Here is a 12,259-nt window from a genome sequence, read left to right on the forward strand (position 1 = left end):
GGGAAGGCAGTTGGAGGTGATCAACCCTGCAGGGGAGGGCAGTTAGGGGTGACCAGGCCAGCAGAGGAGGGAAGTTGGGGGCAAACAGGCTAGCAGGGAAGCAGTTAGACATCAATCAAGCTGAAATGGGAGTTGTCAGGGTAATAGGGCTGGAAGACAGAATTGGATATGGGCAGTCAGGGAGGCAGGAAGGTTAGCAGTTGGGGGCCAACAGTCCTGGAATGTGAGAAGGATGTCCGACTGCTTCGTTAGACCCAATCCCGGTGATCGGGTCTAAATGGTCAGTCGGACATCCCTCGAGGGGTCCCAGTTTGGAGAGAGTTGAAGCTGGACTGAGGGACACCAGTCCACCCACACACACAAATTTTGTGCACCAGACATCTAGTTACTTTATAATTTTATGACTTGCCATAAAATTATCTTACTGGTCATCAAATGTATTTACTTTGGATGTGTGAGTTATATTTTAACTTCCTGGTTGATATCCCTTTGGGAATAAACATGAACCATGGGAAAGGGATCAGCCATTTGAGAAGAAGCCTGTGAGCCACCAGGATGCCTAGGAAGTGGATTTCAGTTCTGCTGCTGCTGCTGCTGCAGCTGAGTTATCACTTCAGCCCTGGAAGCTGTGGGAAGGTGCTGGTGTGGCCCACAGAATACAGCCATTGGATCAACATGAAGACAATCCTGGATGAACTTGTGCAGAGAGGTCATGAAATGACTGTTCTGACATCTTCAGCTTCAATTCTTGTTGATCCTAATAAACCATCTGCTATTCAATTTGAGATTTTTCCTACATCTTTAACAAAAGATGATTATGAGAATTTCTTGATGCAGCTGATCTCTAAGTGGACAGATGATCTGCCAAAAGATACATTTTGGGGTTATTTTTCATTAATTCAAGATCTCACTCTTGAATTTACTGTTGGTATTCACACACTCTGTAAAGATGTAGTTTTTAACAAGAAACTTGTTACCAAACTACAGGAATCAAGGTTTGATGTCGTTCTTGCAGATGCCGTTGGACCCTGTGGTGAGCTGTTGGCTGAGCTACTTAAAATACCTTTTGTGTACAGTCTCCGCTTCTCTCCTGGCTATAACATTGAAAAGTACAGTGGAGGACTTCCATTCCCTCCATCCTACGTACCTGTTATATTGTCAGAATTAAGTGATCAAATGACCTTCATGGAGAGAATAAAAAATATGATGTACGTACTTTATTTTGATTTCTGGTTCCAAGCATTTAGTGAGAAGTGGGATCAGCTTTACAGCGAAGCACTAGGTAAGTCATGTTCTTTACTTGGTATCATGATAACCTAACTTTCTTAGTGCTCTAAAAGGTGGGTTAGAATAAGTATTAATTCAGAGAAATATGTCTTTTGTAAGTAAGTTGATAAAATAACATTATAAGATGATCTTTCATTCTCACAAATATTATGGAAATGCTTAAATTATAAGGTCATTGAGGAATTGCTTCCTCTTGTATAGTTTAGCTTGATTTAAAAATTGAAATTTTTTTGCCACATTACCTGAAGGGTTCTTTCACACTAGAGAGAGAGAGTGCTCTGTTCCAGATTCAGGAACCTTTGATTTGAGTTTTCTAATGATTTCAGTTTCCTTCACTCTCAAAACCTCAGTTTTGGGGAAATCTAGGATAAAGGAAATAGCTTGCTAAATTGCAGAAAGTGGACTAAATATTCTAGAGATAATTTGTTTCCATAGATATGGTAGATTTAATTGATTGAGGAATTGAAATTCTTATTTACATTAACAATTTTACTTCTGAAGCTTTACAGAATAAGCAAATGCATGTTTAATTCTATAGTGGCATAAGTTTAACCATTCTCTATGATTGCGAATGTTCTGATGTGATGTTAGAGAAGGACTGTTAATATATATATATATATATATATATATATATATATAGTTAATATATATGAACAACATAATATAAAATATGTATATTTTATGAATATTAGAGGCCCAGTGCATGAATTCATGCACAGGTGGGGTCCCTTGGCCCAGCTGCCGATCATGGATAGTGGAGGTTGAGGTGAGGGCAGCAAGCTACTGGGAGGGACCACTGGAGGCTGGCCCAGCAGCAAGCTAACCAATGGCCAATTCCATGATTAATGGAAGAATGTCTGGGTCTGGGGTGAGGATGAGCCTGATTCAGGGCTGTCAGGGGCCCAACAGTAAGGTCTGGGTTAGTTTTACATCATAGCTACGGGCCGGTTGTCCAGTCATTCTGGTCATTGGGTTTTAAAGGTTGCCTAGGCTTTTATATATAGAGATATCTGCACTATCAAGCCAGAGACACTTTAAACATTTTTGGTTTATTTTTTATTTTTTTTAAGAAAACAAAATGGTATATTTACATTACAATATTCTTATTTTCTCTACTTTTTCTTTTTCTTTTTTTCCTTTTAGGAAGACCCACTACATTATTCGAGTTAATGGGGAAAGCTGAAATATGGTTAATTCGAACCTACTGGGATTTTGAGTTTCCTCGCCCACTCTTGCCAAACTTTATATTTGTTGGAGGCCTCCACTGCAAACCGGCTAAGCCTCTGCCTAAGGTAAAACTATTCCTGTTTGTTTTGATTTGCATTTTCAGTAGGAATGATTCTGTGTTCTTCACTCAGAAAGTCTGATCACACTGAGAGAAATATGGGAATATGGGTACAGTGACCTGCCAATTAGAAACTCATATGTTTTATACTATTTCAAGGATCTGAGAGTCACTATCATTGCAGAATAATTAATTATACTTGGAAGATTTTGGAAAAACGGTCGGTTAAATTAAGGCCTTCATTATTCAACACATAAAAAATGTCAGCCATTCATTCAAAAACTAATTTTAAAGTGACTAGCACAGTGCAAGGATAATGTGTGGAAATACAGAAGAGCAGTGTAGATACCATTTTAGCTCCCACAGACCAGATGACTTACTTGGAAATTGATCATATCAGCAAGTAATAAAAGCATTGTGAAAGGCATTATAAAAAAGAAAAGGCATAATGCTACAATAATGCTGGAGAGCATCTTATGGGGTGGATCATAATACCTCAGGATTGGCAATAGCAATCTGGTGTAAGTGAGCATGAGACTTCCCTTGTTGTTGTCCCCCTTCAACAACAAAAATTTATCTATCCACGAACAAAAGTGCCAATACAAAAGGACGTTGAAAGAGTCTTGCCCACCTACACATCACGTAATAGGCAGAGACTCGAGTACTGGCTGTGACACCTACAGGATATTGTGAATTGTTCCAGACCCTCTTAGCTGCAGTCCAGGAGTACCTACCTGGCTTTGGCAGTCAACTATGGAGGAGAGAGCTTTTGGCGAAGTCCAGATTTTCAAAGGAAAAGTTACAGCACTCTGCTGGAGCAAAATATAGATGTATTTTAATGCATTGGTGTGGGCAACAGGAAAACTTGATTTTGCCAGCATCATTCTGTTTCCAAGGCAGCTCAATGTAAGACTAAAAGAGGGCCTGCCCATGCCCATGATTTCTCTCACAGGCACAGAGAACCAGTGAGTGGATGCCAATCTTCTCCTGGTTTGAAGGATGCTTCCAAAGAGCTCATTTCTCTCTCACAGCATCCAAAATATTGAATTGGTAGCTCAGTAATTGGTGAGAGTGAACAGATCTGGAGAGTTGCAAGATTACAGGAGGCGGGGGGGGGGGGGCTATGTTAAAGAGACACAGTTCCTCCTGACTGCATTCTGTACTCCATAAGGAAGCCTGACCACAAACCACAAAGAAAACCTTTCTTACAGATCCCCCCATACCTGCATGTGGACACCAATAGTGCCCTGCATTCCAACTCATTATTTCCTCCCCTCGGTAGCCAGCTCCATGTAGAAGCTGCCAAAGGCTGCAGCAAGAACAGGATTTGATAAAGGGCTAGGAAGCAAGAACAGAATACAAAGGTTTACAGATATGAGAGAACCACACACTTGAGCTGTAGCACCACCTCCAGGAAAATAAAAGAAAGAAGCTAAGCATCTAGCCTGGTGCTTTATATGAAGGGAGGACAAACAGGCTCCAGAATTCTCCCACAAGAGGGAGCACGAAGCACAGAGAAGGCATATTCATTCGAGATCTGGAAAAGCTTTATCTATAGCAATACTGATAAAAGGCATTTCTACCCTGAAAATAGTAAACATAAGCAGGTGATTGGTAATTCAAATGCAAAAACAGCAATGCAAAATTCCAAAGAATAAGAAAAATCAAGGAAACATTAGGTCACCAAATTTTACAACAATCCTTCAGAAAACAAATACAGAGATGGAGATATATGATTCACCCAATAAAATAGTCAAAATAGCTATGCTAAGGAAACGTGGTGATCTACAACATAACACAGAATTTTGTGCCCTGTTGGTTGGAATGTAAAATCAATACCACCACTATGAAAAACAGTTTGGAGGTTTTTTAAGAAGTTAAACAGAGCTGCCATATGATCCACTGCCCTGACCCACTGGGCAACAACGGAGGTATGCAGGAACCACCTAAGAGAATGAAACAAACAAGTAACGCGAAAGAATGGAGACAAGACAAGGTTCTGATGAAGCCTCGAACTTTATTTTTTGAAATGGCAGTATATATGCAGCAGGAACAAAGGGGGGCAGGGTTGCCTACGCAGAGGGGTCTTTGGCAGTGTATAATTGGTTTAGGCACTGAGTGACAAGGTGGTAAGTTATCTGGCAACACAGGATTGGCTAACTGCCAGGGCGGCGTAACATTCCAAGGTGTAACATTCCAAGGCTGGGCTAGCTATGGGGGAGGATCAGGAAGGGGAAGTTGCAGAGATGCTAAGCTGCAGGTTAATCTTAGTTTCTGGCCAAACCCTCAGGGCACCGCATAACTTCTGCTAGAAGGAACTTAATTCTATTTCCTTAAGACCGTGTTGCTTGTCTCAACTCTGATGGCTCCCAACATCACAAATCCATTTCTGGGTATACTTCTAGAAGTAAGAAATATATAAATACATCCATAATCTCATGTTTATTGCACCATTTTTAACAAGAGATAGTAAATGGAAACAACTTAAGAGATGTGAAATATACATACACATACGCGCACACACATTAAAATATTTTTCAGCCATAAAAAAAGAGGAAATCCTACCATTTGGGACAACATGGATGGACCATGACGGTATTATGTTAAGTGACATAAGGCACACTGAAAAAGACAAATATAGGATATCACTTACTAGTATATGTGGAATCTAAAAATGACAAACCCCATAGAAACAGAAGTATAATGGTGATTACCATGAACTGGTGAAAGAGATTAGTGGGTAAGAAGAAGTTGGTCAGGGGTATAGACTTGCAACTAGAAGATGATTAAGTTTGGGAGATATAGTGATTATAGACAATAATAATCTTCATATACTTGAAAATTTCCACTGATTAGATATTAAATGTTCTCATCACACACATACGAAGATAATTATGAGACCTAAATGGAATTTTTCACTAATATTAGCTAGTAATTTTATATATATAATATATATATATATATATATATATATATATATATATATATATATATATATATGCCTAGGCTGCTAGCCACAAGGGACTAGACGTTCAGTGCAGGAGCTGCCCACTGATGGTCAGTGTGCTCCCACAGCAGGAGCACTGCTCAGCTGACCAAAAGGAACTAGACACATGGCTCAAAGCTGGCAAGCAAAGCTGCAGCTCAAGCCTCTCCTACCTCTGCGGCAGCACCACAGGGCCCTGGAGGCAGCAGGAACAGCAGAAGCAGCACAGCTCGGGCTCCACCCTGGCTATCTGTCACTTTGTGCACTATCACATGCCTGAGGGACTGTGTGGATTCAGCCAAAACTGGCAGTCTGATATCTGCCAAAGGGTCCCGGTTTGTGAAAGGGCACAGGCCATGCTGAGAGACCCCACTGGTGCACAAATCCATGCACTGGGCCTCTAGCAATATATAAATAAATCTACTAAATATACTGTACACCTTAAAACTTACAAAATGTTATATATCACCTAGAGGTCTGGAACATGGATTCATGTACCAGTGGAGTCCCTCAGCCTGGCTTGCAGGGATCGGGCTGAAACTGGCTCTCTGACATCCCTTGAGGGTCCCAGATTGTGATAGGGCACCATCCACGCCAAGGGACCCCCACCAGTTCAGAATTATCGCCAGGGAGGGACAAGGGGAGGGCTCCAGGGTATGTCCTGCCCTTCTAGCCCAGTTCTGATTAGGGCCAATTAAGGCTGTCCTGCTGGGGAGGGACAATGGGAGGTTGGATGGCAGGGGAAGGCTCATGGGAGGGCTCCAGGGCATCTCAGGCCCAACTTGTCCAGTCCCAATTGGCTGGACCCAAGCAACAAGCTAACCTACTAGTCAGAGCATGTGCCTCCTGGTGGTCAGTGCACACAATAGCAAATGATCCAACAGTGAAAGAACTTTCAGACAGGAAGCATATTAGGCTCTTATTTTATAGGATTATATCTCATTTTTTAAACATTTGTTTGAAGTAATGATTAGAATGAGAAAGTAAACTTTTTGTGTCAGAAGGGTTATGTCTTTTTCCTAGAGAGGAAAAAGAAAAACTAAACTATTTAAAACAGAAAAATCAACAGGGTGGGTGGGGTTGGATAGAAGAGTATGAAGTTTGGACCAGATATGAAATTTTGGCTCCTTACACCTGTTGGGGTGGGGAGCTAGAAAGTACACTGAGTAATCAGGAATTTTTCTAGTACTGAAAGTAGAAAATTTGAAAACTGATAAAAAATCAGGGACCACAACAGAATAATTCTGAAACAATTCTGAACATGACTTTGCCACAGCAACTTTAAGTACATCAAACTGAGTTGCTCAATAGGGGGACCAGATCTTTGGTGCACAGAGCCCAGTTGTACCTCTCCCACTGTGGGGCAGGTGCTCCCTGAGAGATTCAGCGAGGTGATGAAGAGGGCTCCTCACAGCCAGGTACACATACCATATTCTACTAGAACTTCCATTTTATAATATGATTTCAGACCAAAAGGTGTCATACCCATACATTACAGAAACATGGACACTCAGATAAGTAACTACAGATAATTCTGGATTATAAATAGAAATCTTAAGGCTATTACATGGAAATTCTGGATAATAATACCAGACACATTAATTATAGTAATTCTCCAGCATGTAAGAAGTGATTTAGGGAGAGAAGTCCAAGATTTCATCATAGGAAGACCCTGAGCTGACACCTTCCCATGAACACTCAGAATACACACCTACATGAAGAGCATTTCCTCATGGAAAACAGGTGAGGGTTGACTGAACAGGTTCTGCACAAGAAATAAGATAGAGACTGCGTAGAGAAGGTTGAGAAACTGTGAGAACTGTCCAGGCTCTGTGGAAACACTGGGATTGGAGGTGCCTGTGAGTGCCAATGTTTACATTCTCTTTCCACTGAGAGCATGGGCAGCAATTCAATTCAAGTGCTACAGCTCACCTGCAAGGCCACCATAGCGTGCCCTAGGCCACTCACCCAACATCCGCCACCCCCAGGCTCAAACAGACAAACTGCCATGGCAGTGCTGCAGCCATATGCCACTGCCTACTCCAAACCCAGCCATACAGCCTACCAGAGTGCCCTCAGAGCTAGGTACCCTGAGAAAAATGTCCCATGTTTCTCTCCACTGTGGCTAGCCTGCATGCCTGGAATCCCCCTGGTACCTCAAGCAACCACTTCAATTCCAGTCAGCCTGCCAAATCCACGCAGCACACAGACAACACAAAGATCATTCCTATACAAACCCACTCCATCACGTTCAGGAGAAATGTTTCATCTAAATCCTAGAAATAAACACAGAAAATAAAACAAATGAGGAAATACAGAAGACTGGGAGTCAAAGCACATTGCCCTAATACATTGGTGGGCAAACTCATTAGTCAACAGAGCCAAATATCAACAGTAAAACGATTGAAATTTCTTTTGAGAGCTAAATTTTTAAACTTAAACTTCTTCTAATGCCACTTCTTCAAAATAGACTCACTCAGGTTGTAGTATTTTGTGGAAGAGCCATACTCAAGGGGCCAAAGAGCCACATGTGGCTCACAGGCCGCAGTTTGCCAACCAGGGATCTAATACACACAAACAAACACAAAGAGGCAGCAAATATAGGGAGACAAAGGAACAGGCCCCAAATGAAAGAATAAAAGAAATATCCAGATAAAGAGCTATACAAGAAACATACAACCTTCAATTTGTGAACCAGGAGGAAGCATAAAAACTGAACATATCGATTAATCGCAAAAAAATTGAAAAAGTAGTTAAAAAAAATAAAAAACAGTCCCAGTAAATAAAAGTTAAGGATCAGATGATTTCACAAGTAAATTCTATTGAACATTTAATTCTACCAAGCAATAAATACTTATGGTTTTCAAACTATTCCAGAAATATTGAAAATTAAATAACATTTCCAAACTGATTCTATAAAAGCAGTCATCAGTATCATGATAACAAAAGCAGAAAAGACAATACAAAAAAAAGCACAAGACAGTAAATATCTCTGATAAAATAGATGTGAATATTTTCAACAAAATATTAGAGAACTGAATTCAACAATATATTAAAGGATTATCTATCATGCTCAAGTGGAATGTATTCTAGCAATACATTCAAGGATGGTTCCATATCCACACAAAAAATCAATGTGATAGACAACATCAACAAAACCAAGGATACAATCACGTGATTATCTCAATAGGTACAGAAAAATAGTATTTGACAAATCCAGCATCCATTCATTATAAAAACTCTCAACAAAGTGGGTACAGAGAGAACAAAATGTCAACATAATAAAGACAATATATGACCAATAAAATCCACAGCTAATATTGTATTTACTGGTGGAAAGCTAAAAGCTTTTCTTCTGCAATCAAAAACAACACAGTGATGCCCACTATCACCACCTTTATTTACCTGTAGGGCCCCGGTGCATGAAATTCCTACATTAGGAGGGAGGGTCCCTCAGCCAAGCCTGCTCCCCTCTCACATACTGGGCGCCCTCAGGGGATGTCCTACTGAGGTGACCAGGCTGATCAGGGAAAGGCACCAGCCCCATTACCCAGCTGCTACAGCCACTGCCAGTCATCACAGCCACCAAGGTGTTTTCATCAACACTGATTCCGATCACTTCACCATGAAAAAAATGACAATTTTCTTTTAGGCATTTTCAAGATGTGTCTTTCATACGATATAACATTTCTTTATTTTTTTTTCATAGTCACCTGAGGGTATGTTTCCATTGATTTTTAGAGAATGTGGAAGAGAAAAGAAAAGTCAGAGAAAAACATCAAAGTGAGAGGAACACTTTGGTGGCCTCCTGCATAAGCGCTGACCTGGGTCCCAGCCAGGGATGAGCCTGCAACCTAGGTACATGCCCTTGATCAAAATTGAACCCAGAGCCTGCGGCATTATCCCCTGAGCCAAACCGGCTAGGGCAGAATATGACATTTCTTAGCCATCCAGCAGCAGACCTTCATTTTTTTCTCCAGGAGTGTGGTGGAAAAACACTAGATCACCTCTTTGGATTCTTATACCAAGTTGCTAAGAATATTACCACTGGCAAACAGGGAGCTTAGCCAATTAGCAATCAGAAAAGGTGTTTCCTCTATAGTTCACACGGATCACCTCTGATCTTGGGCCCCAGCCCTGCCAAGACCTAAAGACTCTGGGCCTGGGCAGGGGTCCCACAGCTTCCTCTGTTCTGGCTCCGCCCCTGCCCAGACCCCAAGCCTCTGGCCAGTGCTTGGGGCCTGGGCAGGGAATCCACTGCTGCCTCCCACAGCCGGATCACCCAGCTCCACCCTGCCCAGGAGTCCCCTGGTTCAGACCCTTCCCAGGTTTCTCAAGACCCATGGGGCTGAGGGTGGGATGGGGAGGGTGCTACCTCGGTGTGACCTGGGTGCTGAGATAGTTCCCAGGACCCATGCTGCTGGGCACCTACTTATACAAATTAACCTCCATCTTTATTGGGTCAATTTACTCTTTCCTGGCTGTGGGCATAGGGGAGGTAAGATCAATTTACATGTTTGTCTATTATTAGGTATGATAGTATTGGAAGGCTTAGCTAGAGCAATCAGAGAAGAAATAGAAATAAAGGGCATTTATATTGGAAATGAAGAAGTAAAACTGTCACCATTTGCAGATGACTTAATACTGTAAATAAAGAACCCTAAAGATTCCACACTAAAACTACTAGAACTGATCAATGAAGTAAGTAAAGTAGCAGAAAACAAAGTAAATATCCAGAAATCATTCAACAAATAAAAAGTGTTGTCAAGAAGGAAGAGAAAAGGGAACTCCTGTGCATGGAGCAAGTTTGTAAATTAGTGGAGCCACTATAGAAAACAGTGTGGAGATTCCTCAAAAAATTAAAAATAGATTAGCATACAACCCAGCAATTTTCAATTCTGAGTATTTATCGGAGGTAAACAAAACACTAATTTGAAAAGATATATACACCCCCAAGTTCATTACAGCATTAACTACAATAGCCAAGGTATGAAATTACATCAACCTTGGTGTCAATCAGTGGATAAATGGGTAAAATCCATGTGGTCTATACACATCGTGAAAAATTACTCACCAATATCAAAGGATCACATCTTGCTAAATTCAACATGAAAGGACCTAGAGGGCATTATGTTAAGTTAATTAAATCAGGCAGAAAAAGACAAATACTATATGATTTTACTTCTATGTATAACTTAAAAAAACAACCACCAGAAACAGTCTTATGGATACAAATTATAAACCAACTAGAGGCTCAGTGAATGAAATTCATGCACTCAGGGGAGTCCTCACCCCGGCCTGTGCCTCTCCCCGTCCAGGAGCCCTCGGAAGATGTCCCACTAGGCCGGCACTTAGACATCCTAGAGCTGCCACAAATGCACAAGAGGCTGCCCCCTATGCCGCTATGCTCACAAGCCATTAGCCCACCTTTGGGCTTCTGGCTTAGCATCACTCCCCCTGTGTGAGCAAACAGACCACCAGGGGCAGCTCCTGCATTGAGCATCTACCCCACGGTCATTCCGCTGTTCAGTCAGTTTGCACATTACCATTTTATTATATAGAACAAGAGGTCCAGTGCATGAAATTCGTGCGTGGGGCATCCCCTCAGCCCAGCCTGCACCCTCTTCAATCTTGGACAACTCTCGGGGATCAGACCTAAACCGACAGTCGGAAATCCCTCTCACAATCCAGGAATACTGGCTCCTAATTGATCACCTGCCTTCCTGTCTGATGGCCCCTAACTGCCGCCCTTCCATCCTAATCACCCAAACTGCCTTTGCCTGAGACCTGATAACCCCTAACTCTCCCCCCTGCCAACCTGGTCGCCTATTACTGTCCTCCCTGCCAGCCTGGTTTCCCCAAACTCCCCCCTCTGCCAGCCTGGTCACCCTTCTCTGCCCCCCTGCCAGCCTGGTCACCCCCAACTGCCCCCCCTGCCAGCTTGTATGACAGCCTGCTTTTCAGTCATCCATTCAGTTGTTTTGGTTGTGACAGCGCTAGGCTTTTTATATATTAGGATGGTTGCCAGAGGGGAGGAGATTGGGAATGGAGAAAAGAGGAAAGAGGAATAAGAGGAATATACTTCTAGTTATAAAATAAATTAATCACAGGAATTTAATGTACAGCATAAGGAATATAATCAATAATACTTATCATAACTTTGTGCAGTGAGATGGTTACTAGACTTATCACATAGTAAAGTATATAAATGTCAAATTACTATGTTGTACACCTGTCACAAATATAATATACCCTGTTTCCCTGAAAATAAGACAGTGTCTTAAATTAATTTTTGCTCCCAAAGATGCGCTAGGTCTTATTTTCAGGGGATGTCTTATTTTTCCATGAAGAAGAATACAGTACACATTTATTGTTAAATGAAAATAAAGGAAATTTATTACCTGTATATGGTACGGTGGTAGTACGGTAGTTGTCAACACAAACCAGACAAACTGTGGATCCCACAGTATCAAGAATTTACTCATTTATTCAATGACAATCATGTCATCATCTTCTGGAACATCATCATAACAATCCAATTCCTGAATTTCCTGGTGAATTTCTCGTGACTCCATTTCTTTCAGAATCAGTGGACCAAATCTTTTATGTTTAGCCTAGGGGGTAGGGGGCTTATTTTCTGGGGGATGCCTTATATTTCACCTGGAAGGAAACCTGTAAGTAGGTCTTATTTTCTGAGGATG

General features: G+C 41.5%; 1 protein-coding gene across 1 annotated transcript in view; it reads left to right on the plus strand.

Moving 5' to 3' along the window:
- Window positions 1-555: 555 nt before the first annotated feature.
- The window catches only part of LOC311625731 (UDP-glucuronosyltransferase 2B31-like), a gene marked incomplete at its 5' end in the record, with an annotated part of 64,729 nt that continues 53,025 nt past the window's right edge, over window positions 556-12,259 (plus strand). Inside the window, 2 exons of the mRNA XM_084890269.1 lie at window positions 556-1,282; window positions 2,431-2,579. Of these exons, the coding sequence (XP_084746395.1) occupies window positions 556-1,282; window positions 2,431-2,579 (876 nt within the window). The remainder of the gene's footprint in view (window positions 1,283-2,430; window positions 2,580-12,259) is intronic.

This window comes from Pipistrellus hanaki (assembly GCF_964339955.1).
Source record: "Pipistrellus hanaki genome assembly, chromosome: 1".
In the NCBI taxonomy this organism is placed as follows: Eukaryota; Metazoa; Chordata; class Mammalia; order Chiroptera; family Vespertilionidae; genus Pipistrellus; species Pipistrellus hanaki.